This window comes from Alosa pseudoharengus, unplaced genomic scaffold (genome assembly GCF_046254945.1).
Source record: "Alosa pseudoharengus isolate Yale_2024_CS ecotype anadromous, Long Island Sound unplaced genomic scaffold, YU_APseudo_1.1 YU_APseudo_1.1_scf_9, whole genome shotgun sequence".
Taxonomy (NCBI): Eukaryota; Metazoa; Chordata; class Actinopteri; order Clupeiformes; family Clupeidae; genus Alosa; species Alosa pseudoharengus.
In genome coordinates, this window is record NW_027468881.1 from 2963844 (window position 1) to 2987096 (window position 23253).

Genomic DNA, 23253 nt, shown 5'->3' on the forward strand with positions numbered 1-23253 from the left:
CTCCTCAGACAGAGGAGTTAGTAAAAGCCCTCCAGGATTTGGAGAATGCTGCTTCTGGAGATGCTGCTGTGAGACAAAAGATTGCCTCTCTACCACAGGAGGTCCAAGATGTGTCACTCCTGGAAAAGATCACTGGTGAGTTAATGGGCCTAGAATCTTGTCATGATGTAGATGGTTGTTGAATTCTTGCTTACACAATTACTCTTTCAGATAAAGAGGCAGCAGACAGGTTATCCAAGACGGTAGATGAGGCATGTCTACTACTGGCAGAGTACAATGGGCGGTTAGCAGCAGAATTGGAGGACAGACGGCAGCTGGCTCGAATGCTCACTGAGTACATTCACAGCCAGAAGGAAGCCCTCACTGAACGTGAGAAGAAACTAGAGGCAAGTATCTGACACAACTTTGTGAATCATACCATACTAAATATGTTGTATATATGTTATATGTATGTGTAAATATATGTTTATTATTGATATTCTCCTTAATGTAGTCTTACCATGTTATTGTTATTATATTATTGATTGAATGGACAATATTCTTTATTATTGATATGTTCCCTCATTTCCATTGTTTATTTCATTAGGCTATTGATTGAATTGACATTGTTGTTTATTATTGCTATTCTCCTTATAGTCTGACCAACATCTTAATTTGCTCCCTGTTAAGTATTACCGTGAAACTTCAAATAATAGCCGAGTCCCAAATAGACGCCTGTCTCTTTTAAATGCCTGGTGTGGCTACAGGTTTGGGTTAGAGGCCGGTCTCAAATAGAGGCCTGGTCTGTTTTTTAGTTTCGGGTTGTATTTAATCTTCTAAAACCCGTCAAATCGTCTGTTTAAAGCCCAATTCACACCAAAGATTCGCAATGAGACGAAACCGTTGCAGAAAGGAGTTGCAGCAGTGTGAATTAGATGTTACACGTTGTTGCAAGCCGTCGCAAAGCATTCACCATGTCCAGTCACGGTTGCAAGGTTTTAGAATGTTGCATCAAGTTGCTGGTTTATAGAATGTTGCAGCTCATCTCGTCGCTAATCTTTAGTGTGAATTGGGCTTAAGCCAGTATGGTGCAGACTGCGCAGTGCGCACGCTAACGTTATGATTAGGTGACATTAAAAGACTGCGGTGGGGAAAAGCTAGAGTTCCAAATTGTATAACTTTTTTTCAATATGAACTATGCCTATATGTCCGACTTCGTCACCGTTCAATTCATCCCTTTGGTTTCAAATTTGCGAACAGGCCGATGGTAAACTTGTTTTTATGCAGGCAACAAAACAAAAGAGTTTCCATACGTTATTCTTTATTCTAAATGCGTACCACCATGGGGATAGAGAGAAAGAAGTAGAAGTAGAAGATGATTTGAAATGTAAGCTGACTGTTGTCAAATTTGCCAAATAAAATACGGGAGAAACGATATGGTTCATGCTGTTTCATTCGTGCTGAAAAGGAGGGAGAATGAAACATTACGCACGTTCCACTTTTACATAAATAATTCCGATTTTGGTCAGGGCTGATAATGCAACTGTATTTGACAGAGGACAGATATAGGCTAGGTTGCTAGTGACAAAATATGAGTTTTCAGTGTGATACGATCTCTTTGTAAATTACGTTTGATTAAAACATGTTTCATCTGTTCTGGCTATCCCCGCAATTTGGATCTTCTCTCACTCAATGAACAACTTCTCTTGAAACGTCACTGTAAAAAAAAAAAAAAAACCTTTAATGGGAGCTCTCCAGTGTGCAGATCTCCAGGAGTCCATGCCTTCAGACAGGGTCCAAACGAGACCCACTTTCAATTTGTACTTTAATGTATTTCATCTTGGTATGGTAATGCTTTTGGTATGGTGCTTTTTCAGGAGTACAAACAGAAACTGGCACGAGTAACTCAAGTTCGGAAGGAGCTGAAGTCGCACATCCAGAGCCTGCCTGATCTTTCTCTACTGCCAAATGTCACTGGAGGCCTGGCTCCTCTGCCCTCAGCAGGAGACCTGTTCTCTACAGACTGATCCCTGGGTTCTTGGATGGCTTAATAAAGGAGTTGACAGGTTTCACTTACCCTCTAATATCCATTGGAAGACATACAAAATGTCACTAAACGTGTTGCAGCACCTGAACGCCATCCTCTCAGCAGAGATCTTTGGAAGTTGAAAGGACGAAGTCTGTAGCTACATTGAAAACAGCAAAGCAGTCTTGTCTAGTTTGGTATGCAAAAGTGGAATACACAGTGATATATGGAGGTAAAACCATACTGCAAATTTGTAGTACTGTAGGAAACAATCAACACAGAGAAATGAATAGTGTTATTACTGTTGCTAATATCACTTGTTCGGTCATTCAAATTACGTATTACTTCATAGACATGAACTGATACTGTAGATCAACATCAAACTAGTGACTGATATTTTGGTAGTAGCTGTGCTTTAGGATACACATGGCAACACTTTTGCCTATCCTGGTACTGCTAATGACATAATGCAACTTTCTTCATTGTTGAATGTGAAAGTACTGGACTATAAAAGCCATCGCTCATGTCATTTTTCAACTCATACACCTTTTCAGCATTTCATGGTTGTTACAGCATTTGGAAGTATTATTCAGCTTCTGATTTCTATTTAATTTTTTTTTAATGGCAATAAAATGTTTGTAACGTTGCCCATGCCCAAGCTTGAGAAGTCTTCCTGAAAATCATTGAGTCAGATGGTGCATTCTGAACTTTTACATTGTGGCAGTGGAAGTACACAATATTAGCCTAATTTATCCATCAAAGCATCGAACCTTTGATGCATATATGTCTTAATTTCTATGCTGCAATATGTATGGGATTATGTCTGTTGCTATATCAGTAACCATATAAAGTTTAATAAAGAGGGTATTTTGGTAAACGTTTATATTATGGTGTCTTTTTAAAATATATCTAATTAATTATTATATTAGTTATATATAATTAATTATTATATCTACTATTATATCTAAATGTTCCTCATTAGGCAAGGCAAGGCCATTATATTTGCCTTTCAAACCAAGGCAGTTCAATGCGCTTTACATCATCAGTAAATCAGAAATCAACAGATCACAACAGTTAAAATATAGTAAAAGTAATACAATTATTTTAAAATATATATATAAATATGAGGCCTCTTTCCTTTTTATTTTGGGCTATCTCTGCGATCTGAAACGCATGGTCAATCGCGAATAGCTTAGGGGTTTGTCCAGTCCACATTGGGGGTGGTTTTGTTATCAAACATTATCAAAAGTTGGACACCTGGCGCAATAAGGCGGTTCTTATGTTTCTTAATCAGTCCTGTGTGTTTTGGGTGTAACATTCTTTAAACCAATGAAAATGACATCTTTCATTCCCTTTAACAGCAAGCAGCGCAACTTGGTATGGTTTTATTTCAGTTAGCTTAATAGCTGGTTTGATTTGCATTGAAAGATGATCTTATGGAAAGTACCCCATGCCAATCGTGAGATATAGTGAAGGGTATGTGATGATGTGGGGCTATTTTAATTCCAAAGGCCAGGGGAACTTTATCAGGATGCATAGTAGGCCTATCCTGGATCCATGAAATAACTGGCCTTTAAAAATCAAAATCGTGCATTGCTCCAGCCAATTGTTGTATCCTCATGTAGCATCATATTGTATTAGGTTTGGTGGGCTTTGGCCACTGTGGGAAGTCTCCATCAAATAAGTTCTACATGCTGTATTATGTATGTAGCTCTAATGGTGAACTGCTGTAATCATAAAAGTGGCTTTGTGCTGCCATCACTGGAACATTTACTATTAAGTAGTGCTGTAGCAGAGTTGAAAATACTGGCTTTAAAAATAGAGGATTGTAATACTGTACATATAAAGAAATAGAAAACTTACATTGTATTGAGTTTGTATTGTTTTAATGATTCACATAATGACCAATCATTAAAATAACTATTATATGGACTTACAGCCAAACACAACATACAACTACAAGAATTCCACTGTGAAAATGCGGCTTTCATTAGTAAACACGCTCACATTAAAATACTAACTTATAGAAAGAGGAATAAGTACCCGACACATGGTCTTGATTACGAATTTACATACGGCTGAGAAAACTTGATCCCACAGGTTAAACCCAAAGCTTTGGCTTCAAGGTTAACTTGTAAAGAATCTGATATCCATCATCCCAAGCATACAACTGCTTCTCCTTAGTGTTGTACTTGAGGCTGGAGTGTGCACCATATCTGCGTGGGAAGTACAACAATGGAGCCTCTCCACTTGTCACCATGTCATTCACATCAAACACACACTGGATTCGAGAGCGACTTGGTGGTCTGGTGTTGTAGACAACATACACTGTGCCACAAACTACAAATGCTGACTCAGCGTTTTCCCTTGGGCAGCCCGTATCCCACATCTGTTCAGTGTCTAGTGTGTCTGCATCCATCTTGGCTAGGTTGATATTGTCCTTTGACCCATACAGAGCCCATAAGCCTTCCTCATCCGCCACCAGATCCACCACTGTCTCTGGGTTCAGTGTGTAAACAGGGCTCCTGTCATCTACTGGGAACACAGCCCTATCCACCAAGGAGCCATTGCGTAGGTCAAATTTCATTATTTGCACCTCAGAGCCCTCACTCACATAGTATATATGATTATTGTGCACAGTGTTTCCTGTTCCATTCCAGAAGGTGGGTAGACTTATAGACCGAGAGCTGGAAGGGGAAGATGAGAGTGCACTCACCAAGCTGAACTCATTCACTGTATCACCTTCAGTGCCACTGAAAATGTAAACCTTTGCTGTGACAGTATCTCTTGTCCACACACCCTTTGGATTGCCAATACGCTTTAGAATCTTCATGGCTCTGATGCTAGACACAATGTCCGCACAACCTTAGAGAAGAAAGATAAAGTTATATTAGAGCATGCAGTTTTTGTGTACATTTGCATTTGGGACCAAAATGAAACCATCAATCGGTGCAATTTGTAGGACCAGAATTTGCATTATCAACAGATTTGCAGCATTGCCTTTGTCAGGCTGCAGGTGAAAAGAAAGTCTGTGTTCGTTGATTACCAAACCTTATTCCTTTTGCATCCATTGACAGTTGCTTGTGCTGTATTCTGTAATCGACAGACTTTCTCCATAAAAAATGGCAGCAAGAAGAGCAAGGTAAGGCAAGCTAAACAAACAGTATTTTTTATACCCTTTCTTTACAATTACAAATGTGGAAATGCTGCAGTTTGTCTGCAGAGACTTCCTCCATTGTAGCTTAGACATTTAATGATTTTTAGCCTAGTTAATGGCTTAAAAAAGTGATTTATTTCGACATGGCGAAGGTGCCCCCAAAGGCATGCAGTTGTAAATGCATATTCCAGTCTCACTCAAAAATGCATCAATTTATATCTTTTTGGTCCCAAACAAAAATTCACACTTGTTGTTATCCACAAATAGACCCTAGTTTGTTGTTAGACCAGACTTTCCCTTTAAGGCTTTTTTTCCTGTTATAGCTTATCCTATTGAGTGCTCTCTGTCCACACTGGGTTTATATAATTTGTCTTTTTGTCTATCCTCCCTCCCTTCCTTCCTCTTTTCCTAACCCATCCTTCTAATTAAGAATGAAGGAGAGACAGATCTGAGAAATGAGACGTCCTGCTCACTCACGCATCAGATGTCAATTACTGATGATACGGTACATCACCTCTTAGACTAGAATAAACAGATACGCAGATTGCAGAGAATATGAAATTACACCAAAGCCTAAAAAATGTCATATGAACATAAACTCTTCCCACTTATTGACCCTGATAATGAGGTAATGTTTGATAGTTGATAGTCTGATAATGAGAAATTAATGAATACTTACAATGCATGAACTTTAAAAAAAAAAAAAGTTTGCATGGTAGTTCATGATAATTCCAGCATAACTACATAACTACATAAACAATACAAGGCAAAACAGGCTCCACTATCTCGTACGTAATATTGGGTTCCCATAAGAAAAATATTTAGCATGTCCGGTTGTAGGGAAGCTAACTGTGATTGTGCCTGCATCTTTCTGTCGCACCGTAGGGAGATAACCGTATTAGAAGGATAAGAAGCTCAGTCCAGCCTGAATTCCAGCCATCACAAACTCATGAGCAAAACCAATGGAAAAGCTATGTTGCCTACAAGACCATTGTATGTTAAGCTAAAGCATTACATAGAGGCAAGTAAACCTAATAAAAAAAAAAAACAGCACTAATAATTTCAGAGGTTTTCGATGGATTTACAAGGATACAAGGAAGTTTATTGTCACATGCATATAGTTACTGGAAGTAAGAAATGCAGTGAAATTATGTCTGGTGTCAGCCTATTTGTGCATTTATGGAGGGGGGGTAAAAAGTGCAGTAGAAGAGGGGTTTAGTAGATTTAGTGGCAAGGGCTGCATAAGAAAGGTGGGGGAGGATTGGGATTGGGGGGGCACCAACAAGGAGCACCCAAGAGCAACAGGGGCAAGGAAAAACTCCCTAACCAAGGAAGAAACCTTGGCCAGATCCACGGCTCAAGGGGCTAACCCAACTGCCAGGGGTCTTGGTGTGTGTGTTGGGGGGATGACAGGGGAGATGGGATAGTGTGCTGTGTATGTGGGGAGAGGGCAGTGTGCAATATGTGTGTTGGAGAAGCTTCCTCATGAGACAATGTACTGTGTATTGGGGGGGGGGGGGGGCAGTGTACTGCAAGTATGGTGAAGGAACTTACTATTGCAAGCAGAGTACTGTATGTATGATGTATGTGAGTGATGACAGTGAAGATGTGTGTGTGGGCGGGAGGGGAGTGGAGCAGTGACTGTGTGTGTGTATGTGGGTAGGTGGGGACAATGTGCTGTAAGTATGTAGAGGATGTGTGTTGGAGAAGATCCTGAAGACAATGTGCTGTGCATGTAGGGAGGGGGGGGGCAGTGTGCAGCAAGTATGTAGAGGAGGCTTACTGTAGCAAGCAGTGTGCTGTATGTATGTGAGGTGATGACAGTGATGATGTAAGTGTGTGTGTTTTTTGTGTGCGTGTTTGGGATGGGGGTGGGGCAGAAAGGCTAGGCAATCAAGGACATGGGTAGATGGAGGAGAAATCAAAAATAATAAATAAAAGGTTCTATGGAGATGTGCAAAAGTTGGAGAAAGTCAGATGTGTGTGTGTGTGTGTGTGTGTGTGTGTGTGTGTGTTTTGACATGTGATGAAATAAGAAAATAAATAAAAGGTCTGTAGCATAGGGAGAGGGATGTAAAAGTGCTAAAAGTCTTGTGTGTGTGTGTGTGTGTGGGGGGGGGGGGGGTCATGAGTGCTGAGGAGTGAATGAGTGCAAAATCAGTATAGTGTGAGTTCAAAGTTCGGATGGACAGACAAAAACTTCTCCTGAGTCTCTCAGTTCTGGCTTTGTGACTACAAAGGCGTCTTCTTGATTTCAGCGGTAGGAATAATCCATTGTTAGGATGAGAAGAGTCCTTCAGAATCTTTTGGGCTCTTAGGAGTACTCTTCTGGAATAGATATCTTGTAGAGCAGGGAGTTGAGTTCTTATAGTACGTTCAGCTGAGCGCACTACTCTCTGCAGAGTACTACAATCTCTAACTGTGGAGTTCCCATACCAGGTGATGATGCTACCAGTTAGAACACTCTTAACCGCTGAAGTGTAGAAGGCCTTCATGATGGATGTAGAAACTTTGAATTTTCTTAGCTGACGAAGGAAGTAGGAAGGAGTCGTTGTCTGGACTTCTTCAGAACATATTGAGTGTTGAGAACAGTCCATGTTAAGTCTTCAGTAATGTGGACACCAAAGGTATTTAAAACTTGTGACTCTACAGGTTGCCCGCTGATCATTAGTTGGGTGTAACTGTTCTACTGCTGCCTTCTGTAATCCACTACCATTTCCTTGGTTTTATTGATATTCAGTGTCAAGCTGTTAGATTGACACGACTGTGCCACCTCATCAACCTGATCCAAGTAAAGCTGTTCATTGTTGTTACTAATCAGGCCCAAGATCACTGTGTCATCTGCAAACTTGATGATGGAGGTATGACTACTGTTGGCTTTGCAGTCATGTGTGTAGATGTTGTACAGCAGTGGACTCAAAACACAGCCTTGGGGAGCACCAGTGCTGATGGTTAATGAGTCAGATGTCAGACCCCCCACTCTAACCACTTGTGAACGGTTGGTGAGGAAGTCAAATATCCAGTGACACAGGGTGGTGTTCAGTCCTAAGGCCCTCATCTTTGTGACCAAGGTGAGAGGTACTATCGTGTTGAATGCTTAACTAAAGTCATTGAACAGCATCCTCACATAATTCCGATTCCCCTCCTCCAGGTGAGTTAAGGTGGTGTGCATGAGGTTTTCAGATGGCATCCTCTGTAGACCTGTTGGCTCTGTAAGCAAATTGGAGGGGGTCGAAGGAGGCAGGGAGGGATGAGCAGATAATGTTTTTCACAAGCTTCTCAAAACACTTCATCACTGTAGACATCAGGGCTACTGGGCGGTAGTCATTCAGACATGATGGACTTTTGTTTTTCGGTACTGGAACAATAACAGACTGCTTGAGGCAAGTAGGAACTGTCTCTTGAGCCAATGATGTGTTATAGATATAAGTGAACACAGGAGCTAACTGAGCAGCGCAGGATTTCAAAACCCTGTTAGAAATTCCATCCGTTCCAGCAGCTTTTCTACAATTAACCCTCCTAAAGGCATTGCTCACATCGACCTCAGAGACACAGAAAGGTGCTTCCTCATTTGCTTCACATGCTGCAGCTAGTGCAAGATAGTCTGTGTTTTTAATGTCAAAGGGAGCATAAAAAGCATTAAGTTAATCAGGGAGGGCTTTACTCACATTCATCATAGGAGGGGACTTTCTTTCAAAGCCAGTGATGGTTCAGAGTCCTTTCCACACTCGTGCTGGATCACCCTCCAAGAAATCAGCTTCAACTCTGTCTCTATAGCGCCGCTTAGCATCTTTAATAGCTCTACGTAAACTATAAGATGCTGCTTTGTAATCCGTCATATCCCCTGAAATAAGCCCAGCATTATAAGTCATGGTGCGTGTCTTTAATGCCGTTCTGACTTCTCTATCCACCCATGGCTTCTGGTTAGGGAAGCTTCGGATCTTTACAGTTAAGATGATGGAATCAGTTAGCATATTGATGTAACTCAATGATACTTCCGTAAACTCATTGATGTCAGCAGAGTTCGTCTTGAACATCTCCCAGTCAACGTTGCTAAGGGCGTCCTCTAGCCTGGCTTCCGATTGGTCAGTCCAGCGCTTGACCTCCTTCGTCACTGGGGGGTCTGTCTGACTTCTCTGTTTGTACATAGGCAGAAGGAAAACAGTGGCATGATCTGATTTTCCGAAAGCTGGTAGAGACTTAGCTTTGTAACTGTTCTTGAACTGTGTGTAGCAGTGATCCAGTGTGTTGTCACCACGTGTAGGGAAGTGAATGTGTTGAATAAATTCAGGCATGGACCGGTTCAGATGTAGGCCTACTTGATTGAAATCACCGGCCACAAACGAAATCACCGGCCATTCCAAACGTGTGGATCTAAATACAGTTGCCAAAGATGGGTTAAAACGAAATCAGAACCTCCAACCTGAAAAAAATGGATTTGTGAACCTGAATGAAGTCGAGGCTCTCCAGAACCCGGAAAAGTGCCACAGTACAGGTGGTTGTGTGATTCTTACGGCAGTGGAGGAGCAAGTGGCATCCACTCTTTCCACAGTCGGCATGCTTGGAGAGGCGTGTGGAGTGGATATGGATGAAGGTAGGTTATCACCTGGCAATTACTTTTTGGTTAAACAGTAACAATTGCAATAACTGGAAACAAATGTCAATTGTTTTCAGATATTTATTGTATTTTTTTTAAAATTATTATTATTTTAAGCAGTGGCAGGACCAATCCAGGCAGTGTCCTCGTCTCCAGACCAGACCAGAAGAGAGTGGGCCATTGTTGATTGGAATGTTCCATCTGTGGAGAATGAAATGCAGATAAAGGGAATTTTTTTACAGATCTGGAACCTATAGACCTGTCTCAGGAGATTGGATTGATTTGGTAGGGAAGTGCACCTACTGAGCAGTCTGTGGAACCAGAGCCAGAACAGCTCACACAACACGCGGACAACCCTGGAACAGAATATTACCACATTGTCTTAAAACCTTTTGTGTGTGGCAGTGTCATTTGCAGCCAGAGCAAACATATTGGTTAAGAGAAACATTTAACATTAAGTTGATATTTGCCAGGGGTATGAATCATTTTGGGTTTAACTGTAGATGTTGATTGGTGTAGAGAAATTTATATTAACAGTAAACATACCTAATAGTGTTGATCAACAATCATCAGCACTTATACCATCGGTAGTTGTTCCTCAGCCACTACCAGGCTCTTGCTGGTTCTTTGGCACAACTGGAATGTTGAACATTCTCTCCGATGCCATGTTGTGGTGCATGCAGCATTGCCACAATTTAAGCCGGGCTTAAAAGTATGCAGCCACCAGATTCACCCAGGCACCTGAAGCAACCTTTTAAAAAGAGCAAAACATGTGCTTTATGATGCTCCTGGTGACTATGTGTCTGGTTATACCACTCCTGGCTCTCGGTGGTTGGGTTGTAGAATGGGTCAAGGTAGAAGAGGGTATCCATGGTCTCCTGTACATAAGTACATTAGGATAAGTAGGCTACACATGGTTGAAAATAACTTGTTAAATTAAGTTGTGACCTTTACTTACCAATTAGCCAGACAAGGGGTGGATTGCTGCTTGTAAAATGTGAATGAAGACGTTTCTTCACTTGGACTCCCACTTGAAAAACATGAGGAGCAGCCGGCGCACAAAACACGAGGCGCCGAGTATGTTTAAAAATGACAGAATGGATGAACGGAGTATTTTATCTTGTTCTCTGATGTTAATATAGAAGGTATGCAACTTTGGTCTGTCAAAAGTATATCGGACATAGCAGATATCTAGTGCCCTCTCATGCTTATCTGGCACCCACATGAATAATTAAAGCACAACTCTTACCAAAATGCAACCTAGGGTCTTTTTGTGAATGTATCCAAGTCAAACTTTCATTTAAAAGCATAATTAGGACAGAAGCGTCACTTTTAATTTTGTTTTAATATTGTTGTTTTCGGGTCAAATGATCTTTTGAATGGGAGTGCTAGGGATGTAACGGATGCCAGCTAGCTTAGCTGTGCTTGTGGAACGTTGGTAAACCTCACTCCCCGACGCCTTAAGAGTGCTGCTGGCATGCGAGCCAGTAGCCTGGGCTATTGGCTCAATTGTTAGCGTGCTTGCCTCCCGATCCGAGGTGCTGCTGTTCGCGGGTTCGAGTCCGGGTGTGTGCAGGGCTGAATCGCGCAGGTTCAACACAACGCAGGTTACAGGGGCACTACTATGATCGCATCAAAATCCCATTTTATCGCTAGTTTTAAAACTCTTAGAAGGCTCGACAAAACATGAAACTTTGCTCAAAGTATCACAAGGGCCACAACTCGAACATTTAGAACATTGTTTGTGTACACAGAGTTTTCTAAAAAGAATGGTTTTGAACAACTCTGGCAAGACGACTTTGAACAACTGGCTAGATGGTGGCGAGCGGAGTTGTTCAAAAGTGAGTTGTTCAAAACCTTTCTTTTGTGTGTACACAAAACAATGTTCTCAATGCTCGAGTTCATCATAGTATGATCGCATCAAAATAGTAGTGCCCCTAGCACTCCCATTCAAAAGGCCATTTGACCTGAAAACGACAATACGTAATATCTTAAAAGTGGCGCTTCCGTCGTAATTAGGCTTTTAAATGAATGTTTGACTCGGGTACATTAACAAAAAGGCCCTATGTTGCATTTTGGCGAGAGTTACGCTTTAAACGAGCTTTTCATAATACCCAGCAAACCCACAACGTTACGGAAACATTCCCTAAAAGTTCCCTAAATGTCACACAAAAATAAACCTTTAAAAGACGTTCTGGGAACGTCCTCTAAAGGTATTGTGTTGTGTAGCCTTTAGAGAATGTTCCCAGAACGTCCCCTTACAGCTGTTTTTGTGCAACTGTTAGGGAACCGTTTCCTGATGGTTATATTAAGGATATTTTTTTATCCTTTAAAGGTGCCATGTGTAATGTCCGGCAAAAAATCAATTCATACTCCACATTCCATAAAAGATGGGGGCAGTATACCTCCAGAAAGTGAGTTGGTCTACCCTAGAGTAACAACCGAGACACGTGTATTGCAGTTTGGCTGGCGGTTATGTTGCCCGCATACCGCCTCCCATGGCCGAAACTGGTATTATGACACCTGTCGGGCTGTGGCTAGTAATTTAGCATGCTAATTCAGGTTGATATCTCTGCTGCACTATACCTTGTCATTTTTTGAATGACATCATCGCCCTTATTTCTTCTCATTCTTTTGACGCGTGTAGCTAATTTTTTGGATATTTTTACCTCAATTCTTACACATGGCACCTTTAATTGACGTTCTCAAAACGTTCCATAAAAGTATAGTTTTGTACGACTGTCAGGGAACCTTTTGGGAATGTTCCCCGATGGTTATAGTAAGGATACATTTTTTCCATTTAGGAACGTCCCAGAAGGCTCCCTTGAGGTCTTAATGCTTATTTTTGTCAAACCATAAAATCACCTTTAGGGAACGTTCCTTGAAGGATTAATTACGGTTGAATTTTTGTAGCCTAATCAGTGGAGTAGATCTGTCATCATGTCATAAGGAGCTGATTTTGCCTAACGTGCCTGTGTGTGTGTGTGAGAGAGAGAGAGAACCCAAAGGTTCAACCTAGCATTATACTTTTAGTTCTCTGTTTGGTTCGACCACTGATTAAATAAAGCACTGAAGCTGTGCTGATTTGGAAGCCTCTTTCATGTTGAGGTTGCAACACTTCGTTTAGATTTAGGCCTATTTGCTTCCCAGCCTGCATTGAAAGTCAGTTGCTGCATTTATTATTGTTTTTATTTTAAACAATATGGTTGAAACAGTTTAGCGATCTCTTGCTGGTGTTTTGAACATGTTGGGATATGCCTATTGAAAACAGTTTAGTTAGGCTTGTTTATGAAAGACACCGTAAACGTGAAAGTACTAGCTCTAACTCAGTATAAATATTCAACTGGTTATTTTTCTGATTATAAACCATTCTCAATACCCGTCTAGTAGCCTAGACCAGTGTTTTTCAACCTTTTTTGTGCCACGGCACACTTTTGACACTTAAAATGTCCCACGGCACACTAACTAATCCTGTGTTAAGAAAAAATAAACATACCATAGCCTAAAATTTCAAATAATACACAGATGGCCTTATTATGGCTTCTATGCAAGACCTGCTCAATAAAACAAGCGCCCTCTGTCATTTGTAGGTGACTATATCTAATTTAATTGTTGTTTTGAACTGGATATGTGATGATTCTGTGAATTCTGGATATGGGGCCCCCGTTGTACAATGCCTGCATACCACAAATAGTGCAATCATACAATCAATGAGAGCATGTGGTTCTAAATTCTTTGATGCAACAGTTGCTTTTCTGGACCAGTGAGTGCAAGGGCGTAGGTTTGGTCTGAGCTTTGGTGGGGACACTACCCACTAATTCCCCCGGGAAAAAAAAAGGAAAAGCCACTCAACTCTTTCACCAGCCACTATAGATATAAAATGATTAAAATGTGCTACTGTCCAACTTGATCGATCTATACTGTGTAGCACATAATCTGATTTTATATGTATACATATGTAGGCTATATTTAACATTTATTTTCTATTTGGTCTGTTATGAAATCATGCATTGACCCATTTAAGCACAGCTCAGTTTTAAGAAACTTAAATACATGCTTAGCATTTTGTGAAAAGAATCATTAAGGCTACATTGACAACTCTTAACCATAAGCTGCCTGTATATTTTCTAATAGGCCTATTTACAGATATCTAGGCGATGTAAGCACAGCTCAGTTTTAAGAAATGCTTAAAGCCGAAAGACCATGTTAAATTTTTCTACAATTTATTTCAAAACCGGATTACTCTGGAACAGCTAACTACACACGGGAATGCTTTACACCGTTGTGTTCGGTAAGGTCTGCTGTTTATTCTGATATATGGGTTGTCGTGTTGCGTGAAGAGTGTGTAGGCCTAAGATATTCCACCGAGACGAATGGATGTGGAGATGGGCACAGAGAATAATTATTAAATCTCTTGAAGTAAATTTTTCTCGCGAACTGTTTATCACAGCAAATAGTGGCTATAGCACCGTTTAAAAGCTGAGAAAAGGCTCTTTCATGTGACACATGTGTGATGAGTAGCCTAGTCTACTCGAGGAGTTCAACAGAGAAGAATGGATGAATTTGGACGCACTTCATATGCCTTGTAGTGAAGTGAAGCTGAAGCGCAGCGTCTCCTGCGGCTCACTGGTAGTTATTATAGGTAACTTCAAATCAGCGCGATTTACCCTTATAGGCTACTGCACATTACACGATCTGTACGAGATGATCCGCAGCAAAGTGAGAAAGTATTTAACTCTTTGTAGCGCACGTGAGCGCTTCCCCCCCCCACTTCAGCCTGAATATTGGTGGGGACATTTCAGTCGTAATCTGACATTGGTGTGGACACGTCCTTCGGTCTCCACGCAAATCTACGCCCCTGAGTGAGTGACATTTGGGTAATTTTCTGCGGCACACCTGATGATCTCTCACGGCACACTAGTGTGCCGCGGCACAGTGGTTGAAAAACACTGGCCTAGACTGCAGTTTTCTCTGCTTGAGTTTTAAACATTAAAATTAAAAGAACGTTCCAAGGACATTCCCGGAACCAAAGATTTAACCATGAAGGAACTTTCCGGTGCTCAGGTGCTGTCAAGAAAACTTTCCTCAATGACCGTGAGGGAACGTAAGCAGCGAACATTCCCGCATCCTTCAGCGGACATCCGTGGAACGTTCCCCAAACCAAAAATTGTTTGCTGGGTAGCAACTTCTACCTGAATCTCCAACTCAAAGTGGACCTCAGCCCATCTGAGGTACGTGGGCATGTTTATGGCAACTGATGCTATTGTCAGTTTGTAAAGTTTAGGCGAAGGAACTAACGTTAGAAATTTCTTATTAATGTGATTGATTAGGCTGGGCCAATGATTTCAAAGTTAACACAAAATGTACGCCCGTTACCATGCTAGTGTTGCAAATGTATCCCAATCGTGAATTCCTAGACTCTTTTCACAAAGTGTTGAGTCTGGTTTTAACCAGGCTATCGTTCCCTCACCTGTCACTGGAATGAGTTCCTCTTCCTTCCTATTAGGTTTGACAATTCCTTCTTGTTCTGTCATTTTGTCCTCTGCCTTGGTGCAAGGCTTTGGAGGGTTCTGGGTCTCGATGTAGTCCATCTCTCGCTCCACTCGCTCCACACGAACCCCTGCCCCATCTAGATCCAGCTGCAGTTTCAGATGGTCCTTGCCTAGCCGTTCCAACAGATCAGTTGCCTGTTGTCGGAATTCCTTCAGCTCTGAATTATAGCGATTGGATTGCTCATGCCACAGTGAAATTCGCTCCTGTAATCAGAAGATATTCTGTGTGATTAGTATCACATACTTTCTGTGTTTGTAAGTATTGTAATTTAGTATGTAAAAGTATTGTATGTAGGCTATTCTAAGATTCAGGCAGATCCGCACAGCTGATTTGACTACTATCAGACAATTTGCTTCCTTCAGGAACAGGTCTTGTTATAACCTCTCTGTGCACTTCCAAAAATTATACAATACTTCTGTTTGTATAGGGACCCCCTCACCACACTAGGCTAAAGAAGTGTAACTATATTTTGAGCCTTATCAGTGGTGTAAAATAGCATTTGTTTTTTGACGTGCTAGCTTGCCCCTTAGCTTAGACTATAGGCTATATGCCATTTCATTGTAAATGTCTTGCTCAAAACCAATTAATGTAATTTTGCTTTCAAACAAAAGTTATCTTCCATAGGTTGTTTCATCTCCGGAATTTCCCTTTAAGTTCCTGAAAAAGACTAGACGCTAGATTTGCCCGTTTTCTACAGCACATTTTTGGGAACCCTGTTTAGGCCTACGTTTGCTTCAGATTTTTTTTTGATGCTCTGCACTGTAAAAAATAATACTGTGGTTTTGTTGCTTTAACATAATTTGTTTAGTTAATATAACTAAACTCTGTGAAAATTGTCGAGTCAAAAAGAAATACTAAGTTTTCACTGATTCAACTTTGTTCTAAGTTCAATGAACAAGCACTTTGTTGTCTTCACTTAAATGAACAAGTAGCCCTAACAAAACACGACACATGCTCGTTACTGCCACCTCTGGCCAGACCTGTTTACATCACTTTGCCCTGTTGGAAGAAAAGCACATGGAGGAATCGTCTCAACTTTCATCCGACGTAATCCGTCAATATTCAGTGTTTTTGGTGAGTAAACTTTAGTACACAACCACTCAATGAATTGAATAAGTAGAACTATTTCCATATAATTGGATGAAACACTTGCATTTCGTAGATATTTTCGCTTAACCACATATCTCGCTAGTACCAGTAAAAGCTAGCTATCATAATGCTGTAATGTACCAAGCCACTTGAAGAAAACAAGTCTTTTCTCTATTCCTTATGGTTATTTCCCCTTGTGTATTTAAAATAGCTAAGGAGATGTTTTTGTTTGTTTGTTTAAGGCAAGCCAAGTTGGTTGGTGGTTATCTATTTGCATACATTCACTTAGATGGGTACGAACTAGCCTGCTAACTAACGGAAGCTTCTCTTGTCCATCAGCATGTTCTCCCTTCACAAGGACTAATGACAATTTAACCTTAATTCAGATTAGTAAGGGTGATATGTTTGTTTTCACAGTTTGAGCCAAAAGTTTACTTTAAAAACAGCACTGAGAGTGTGTGGCAAGAAATGAGTCAATATCAAAGATCCTTTAGTAGCCTACATCCTATATCAACCATCTCCGATGCTATTTAGCACAGTGGACATAAATGTAGAATATTATTAACCCATTAAGCATATCTTTATTAAGCATGACTTCATTCTCACTATGTTTAGTATAGGTGATAAAAGTTACCTAAGCATTTTTACAGTGTTCATAGAAAGTCCTCATTCAAATCTGAATAATATTGTGTATCATAATGTAGGCCATGTAGTATCAATGTTTAACAGATATCTCAATAGGCCTAATGCTTTTACAAACACATTTTTGTGCATTAAAATCTCAGATGCTTGTAATTTATCTCTGTTACAGAAGAGTGTTAATGAAGTGGACCTGTAAACTGAGCCCATTTTCAACACGGAATCAGAGGGTCATCAGAAGATATACTCTGAAGCACGGACAGCACAGCCACTTTTGCCCCTTGCTCTGCTTGTTTTATCACCTTCAGAAAGCAAGTTGACCTCAACGGACATTTCTACACACAATTGACTTTTTTTTATTTTATAGTGTCACCAGGTATTAACAGAATTGCCTGTAGAATGAACACAAAAATATTGATTTAATGTCTTTTATCTTTTCTTTTTTGTTGTCATATTCTGCATTCACTGCATCCTCACGGAATTCAACTGTCTGATGTCTGCTGATCTCTTGAGAACCTTCCTCAGTGAACTTGATGAATATCTGCCCATGTTTCTTGTCCTTTTCAGAAAAAGGGACCCTGCCATCACAAGCTCCAAGACATTCTTAGATAGCTTGATGCTCATGTAAGTATTGAACATATGACTCCTGCATTCTATGATGTGAATATTAATGAGCTCAGAGTTTTTTCTATTTTGTTTTTGTTTAACATTGTGTTTGCATTTGTGTGTTTCCTTTTGCATTTCAGGATTCCAACCAGAATAAGCAAACAACCTGCTTGGCATGCCCCACTTTCTTCGTCAAGATACTTCCAGCATTCTAAAGACCTGTGAGGTAGGTTTAGCAAATGACTTTAAATGTGATTTGGAAGCACTGGTTGAAATACAAGGACATGCTCTACAGATGGAAACTCATCATTTTATAAAGCATGTAACATTGTATTTGAACTAAGCAGATTATTTTAACTGTTCTAAACTGTAATAGAATAAAAGCATGTCCCTGGTAATGAGTTAAATATTCACCTTTCTGGTGATTTGTTTTTCAGCCAACTGGTCCAGTTGAAGATGTCTTAAAAGAAACCAGTGTGGGGATCCTGATCGTGTATGAGGACTGCAGCAAATGCGTAGTTCTACAAAATCAATCACATATGTCTTGTTTTGGAGGAACAGTTTATCGTCATGGACATTTCCAATATTCCAAAGGCCTTTGAACTCTTTGGACTGATGGGTCTCAATATGGACTACCCGAAGCATCTAAAATTCACGTTTGAAGTACAAAAGCTGTTCTTGAACATTGGAAGGAGCTCCTCTTCACATGAACATTGCAGCTGCTTTCTCCAAAACAGGCTGCTTGGTAAAGAGTAGTACAACAACCTTCCGTAGAACTTGGACTTGGTCCTCAGTTTTGATTTGTTTTTATGTGTGTTTTCAGATTATTTTTTCTAATGTAGCATAATGGGTTTCCCCCCCCCCAAATTTGATGTGCTGTACATCCACCTGTGTATTTTTAGTTAGTTTTTGTTTTTTTCTTCGATATTATGATGTGCATCCTCTCTTTGAAAAAAATAAGTATAAAAGTTTTTAAAAGTTAATAAAACTAACAAGGAAAATACATGTCTGAACAAATTTATTTCAACTAATGATCCTATTTTGAAACAACATGTAAATTAATCAAGTTAACTTACATGGCTTTTTTGACACAACAAGAGTCTATGTAAAATTTTCAGTTGACTTAACTAAGAAAGATAAGTTAAATCAAATTTAATTTTATGTCAAGTTAACTCAAAAACGTTATGTCAAGTTAACTCAAAAACGTAAGGCAGCGGGGTAACAAACCTTTTTAAGTTAAAAGGGCATATTATTTTTTACAGTGTGACAGGAGAAGGATAGATGGGTCATTGACAAATAAGGCTTTTCATTTTTTTAAATAATCTTTAAAAAAGAATTATTTTTTTGAAGTTGGAAGACTGTGTTTAAACAAGTCTTAATGACAGCAACATTTACAGGGGTTTTAATACATTTTTAGCAGAGATGTAAAAGTTCGGCTTCAGAAAGTAAATCACCACAATTAACGACCTAAGGAGGGGTCTAGCACATTATCTAAAAATTGCTATCGTACACTACCTAAAACGCATTACGCCACTGACACAAATATCTGCAATGTCACCTCATTTACCCAGATAAACATGCCTGTTAATCCCACTAACCATGCAGGCTATGCACAATATTGTTATGAGGTCTGGGACTGAACACCTGACAAAAAAGCATTCACAGCGCAACATTACTAACTACTATATAAAAAGGTGCAATGTAAGACTGGAGAGATACATAATCTAGAGCTTGACTTTTACAAGCAATGCTCTGTGTAACTTTACTTTACAATTCTTTAAAAAAATAAAGGGAATATAGCAGCTTACTTCCAGTGTAATGTTCTCAGGAGATTCAGTGTGTATGAGTAGACATGCTATTTTGATTGGCCAGTTTGAATATAAGTGTTATAACTTAACTGTTATAAGGAGTAATCATAATGGTAGAAAAACATTAAATGACTCTGAACCATTTGCCATAGAGTGCCTTAGAACCCACAACTTGAGTTTTTGTATTACTCAGTAGCCTAAAGTATGCAACACTTCAGTTACAAAAAAGACTTTCATGCATGGACCATATTAGCTTAACTCCCTGAAGTGTTTGACAGTGAGAAAAGCAGTCCTAATAACAAAAATGAGATTGTTTCAGTCTGTCAATCTGTTAAAAAGTTCAAGAATTTGTACTTGGCTAAGAGCCTAGTTCTTACCTCCATGGCCAACATTCTGTTTTCTAAGTAGTTCATCAAACTCTGGTAGTGGTATTGTGCCCATGATGGGGCAAGTCTTGCATTAAACAGAAGCAGTATGAAGAGCGGGCAGAAGACTCTCATGATAGTTTTGTCCAGATGAAGCTGTGTGTTGAAGTTTGACTGTGTTGGTCAGATTCAAGAACAGTCATAAAGATGCCTCTTTTTCCGTTCAGACTTGCAGCTGGTGCAGCAGACTTCCTGCTGGCAGTGGAGACAATGAGTCAGTGTGTGTATGTGCAGAGTGTGTGTGTGTGTGTGACGAAAGATGAGGGACTACTTCTAGAGATTCGGTTTCTCTCCCTTGGCTGGAATGTTTTCACTAAAATAGAGGGAGGAGTCACTGAGTATTTCCCCCCTTGCACTCCAGCAGGAATGATGCCAAATAACAGGTCAGGGTTACAACCACATGTTTTGATTTCACAAAACATTACTTTTATATATTTTAAAGTTATTTCAGCTCACATTTCATCAATGTGAGAAAAGGCTTGTAAATCCACACTTAAAACAGATACATTAAGTGTCATCCCCTTTACTGACATCAGTAGATTAGTGTTATCTCCTGGTGATAAAGGGAGCACATTGTTGCCCAAGTGGTAAAGCGAGCAGTAAAGGTGTGATCAAGGCACTGGGCAGAGCCATGGGTTGGATAATGTCGATCAAAAGCCTATTTGATGTATATTCTGGAGAATTCTTTTACAATATACAATGTCCAGATATGCATGATGTGATACATGTTTAATAGAACTCATTTTCAACTTCAGAGCTAGGTATTTAAATGAAAAATGTAGGGCTTACATCAATCCTAAAATGTTTCAGCAGACATTCTAGCACTTGCTGCAGTTTGACTACATTGGGTGCAGAAGAGGTCTGCTTTATGCTATGGAATTAAATGTTTTTGGATGGAAATCCATGCGTGTGCAGTGCGGTGATAAAGGTTTAGCCAGAGTCCAGTTCGAATTGGGAATTGCTCATTGTTTCGACACCCTGTTATTCTGATGACTCAACAGTACGACAAATGTCCATTGGCCTGACATCTTATTGGTCCGACAGCCCATTATACCGACAGAAAGCCCATTGCTCCAACATCTCGTTGGTCCAACCCTATTTTATACAGTCTATGGTCCGCAGCCGTCTTGTTTCATTTCATTTATTTAGGCTATAGCCAATGAGGTGGTTTTCGGTAGGCTTAGTTTGACTGACTTCATGCCTAAGTGGGCTACACTTGCGTCTTGCTTTTCATTGCGGCTTGCTTTGCATTCCAGCTAAGGCTATGTTTAGATGGAAACTATCTGAAGAGAAAACGCAAAAGTGGCGTTGCATTCTCACTTTTTATTCCGCGTTTAGACAAGCCCGTGCATACGGTGACAAAAAAGTGTATGAAATTGGATTTAGTATGCACGCCAGGGGGCTAGGTGGTAGTGTGAAGCACTGCCACACAACACCACGTGCCTGTGTAGAACCAAAGATAATTAATGCGTAGCAAGATGGGTCGTCCTAGTTCATGTCTATGAGGGCAAAGTGGAGTTCAGTCAGAGACGGGCTCTGGTTCAGTCCCCGCATGCACAGGGATGTGTCACTGACGTATGACTGACATTTGAACGCCTCGGTTTCACGCCAGACAGAAGCCGGAGTACAAAACAAACTTGGTGTACACCTTCATTAATGTTGATTTTCTCCCGACTGGAGGGTCATACTGTCACGACATTCTCCTGAAATGGGGAAGAGGGTTTGGAGATCATGATACCATGTCCAAAATGTGCATCCATTGCTCAGAAAAATAAGGCTTTGACAAATTCTGTGAAATTCTTGGATTCTGCCATAGACCTAAAAAGTGAGCCCGATCACTGCATAAATGGGGGATAGTGGCCCCCCCTCGTGCGGGGCGTGTACTACTGCTACCCTATTTGCATACATTTGCGGGGACAGGAAATGGCCTCTCAGGAAATATCTTCGTAATCAACCATCTTTGGTAGAACCTTCCTTGTTATTTTCCTTTACTGGCGCATGCCTGTGACGTAAACGCTTATGCGATGAGAGCCACTATGAGCAGATCGGAGCAATCCCTTGGTGGAGCATTTTTAAGATTTCCACTTTGGAGGGTGGTTTCACTTTTTGCGTTTTTAAGCCCCAAAAACGCCGTCGCCGTCTAAATGAAAGGCAAAATATTTTGTCGCGTAAATAGGGCCTAAGCATTCAATAACGAATACTGAATATTATATTATAATACATTAGCCTATAATTAATGTGCAGTAAGCAGAATTTAGGCATGGCTGCATGTGACATTTTTACAGATCAAAATGACATAAGCCTAACAGCTGTTTTGAGTTAGGGCTATATGTTTATTGTTAAGCTTATTGAATAACTTCCTGATAGAGAAGACAAACCATTTTGTGGAATGATGCATCTTCGTATGAAATTCGATGTGACTCAGCAATCTCTAGCTTATAAGTGACTCTTGGCTCTGTTTGCCACTTGTTGTCTCTAGCTGATCGAAATGACATAAGCCTAAAGCTTTCATTTAAGGTTATATGTTTAGCTGAATAACTTAATAATATAGAAGACAACCTATTTTGTAGAAAGATGCATCAGAAGACCTAGGCCTACTGTAGGTTATAATAAAGTACATGTAGCCTACATGTAGGCTTACCATCAAATTTTGCCTATTATCCATTCACCATTAGCCTACAGACAGCAAAAATGAGGTTGCCATATTTTCTAGAATAATCACGTCAAGGTCTGCAGATCATCACATTCTGTCTTTATTTACACAACATCCTGGAAAAGACATTGCCTGGAAAAGACATTGCTCAAAACCTGTATACACAATTCAGAATTGTTTGTGCCTTGCCAGATGTGCGAGATGCCCATGCTCTAATTCACCTCCACACTTTCATAGATGTTGGGTTTCAAACTGAGCACTAAAACAAGTTGGATAGGTTGGGTACTTGGATATGCCCCCTCCTCTTTAACCCAGATGAGTCCATGATTTCCAAAAAGAATTGCACATTTTGATTGGTCTAACCGGACCTTTTTCCATATTACCTCAGTCCATTTTTAACAAACCCAGGCCCAGATAAGACAGTGGTATTTCTGTATCATGGTTAAATACAATTTTGGCTGTTACATGGTAATGTTTACACTAGCATTTCTGAATTGAGTAGGCTATCACACTGTGCTAATAGACAGTTTTCCTGAGCCCTACAATAATTTTCTTCACAGAAACAGGTCTGGTTTTAATGTAATGCTATCTAGGTCCTCAAAAGGAAAGAAGGGTGGAATGTCCGCACACTTGGCTCCCATCAGGAATTTTTATTGACTTTCACCAGTGTGTAACGTTTCGAGCTTATACGCTCTTCATCAGACTACATGCTATCTTCTTC

At 40.2% G+C, this 23253-nt stretch overlaps 2 protein-coding genes and 2 long non-coding RNA genes across 4 annotated transcripts in view; 2 read left to right on the top strand and 2 right to left on the bottom strand.

Annotated features, from left to right (window-relative positions):
- The window catches only part of rprd1b (regulation of nuclear pre-mRNA domain containing 1B), a 39206-nt gene extending 36318 nt beyond the window's left edge, over nt 1-2888 (top strand). The window contains exons 5-7 of the mRNA XM_076277200.1: nt 9-135; nt 211-386; nt 1857-2888. Of these exons, the coding sequence (XP_076133315.1) occupies nt 9-135; nt 211-386; nt 1857-2006 (453 nt within the window). The 3' untranslated portion in view covers nt 2007-2888. The remainder of the gene's footprint in view (nt 1-8; nt 136-210; nt 387-1856) is intronic.
- Nucleotides 2889-3759: 871 nt separating this feature from the next.
- Nucleotides 3760-20142, bottom strand: olfml3a (olfactomedin-like 3a). Its single transcript, XM_076275651.1, has 3 exons — nt 19832-20142; nt 15230-15515; nt 3760-4870 (listed from the first exon to the last, which is right to left on the bottom strand). Exons 1-3 carry the CDS (start codon nt 19952-19954, stop codon nt 4107-4109), a joined length of 1173 nt encoding a protein of 390 aa, XP_076131766.1. The 5' UTR covers nt 19955-20142; the 3' UTR covers nt 3760-4106.
- LOC143114165 (uncharacterized) lies at nt 9853-11033 on the bottom strand. The gene is made up of 3 exons (XR_012984853.1): nt 10306-11033; nt 10063-10115; nt 9853-9960 (listed from the first exon to the last, which is right to left on the bottom strand). It is a non-coding gene; the product is annotated as an uncharacterized LOC143114165 (long non-coding RNA).
- LOC143114164 (uncharacterized) lies at nt 17574-18886 on the top strand. The gene is made up of 3 exons (XR_012984852.1): nt 17574-17664; nt 17787-17872; nt 18084-18886. It is a non-coding gene; the product is annotated as an uncharacterized LOC143114164 (long non-coding RNA).
- Nucleotides 20143-23253: the final 3111 nt, after the last annotated feature.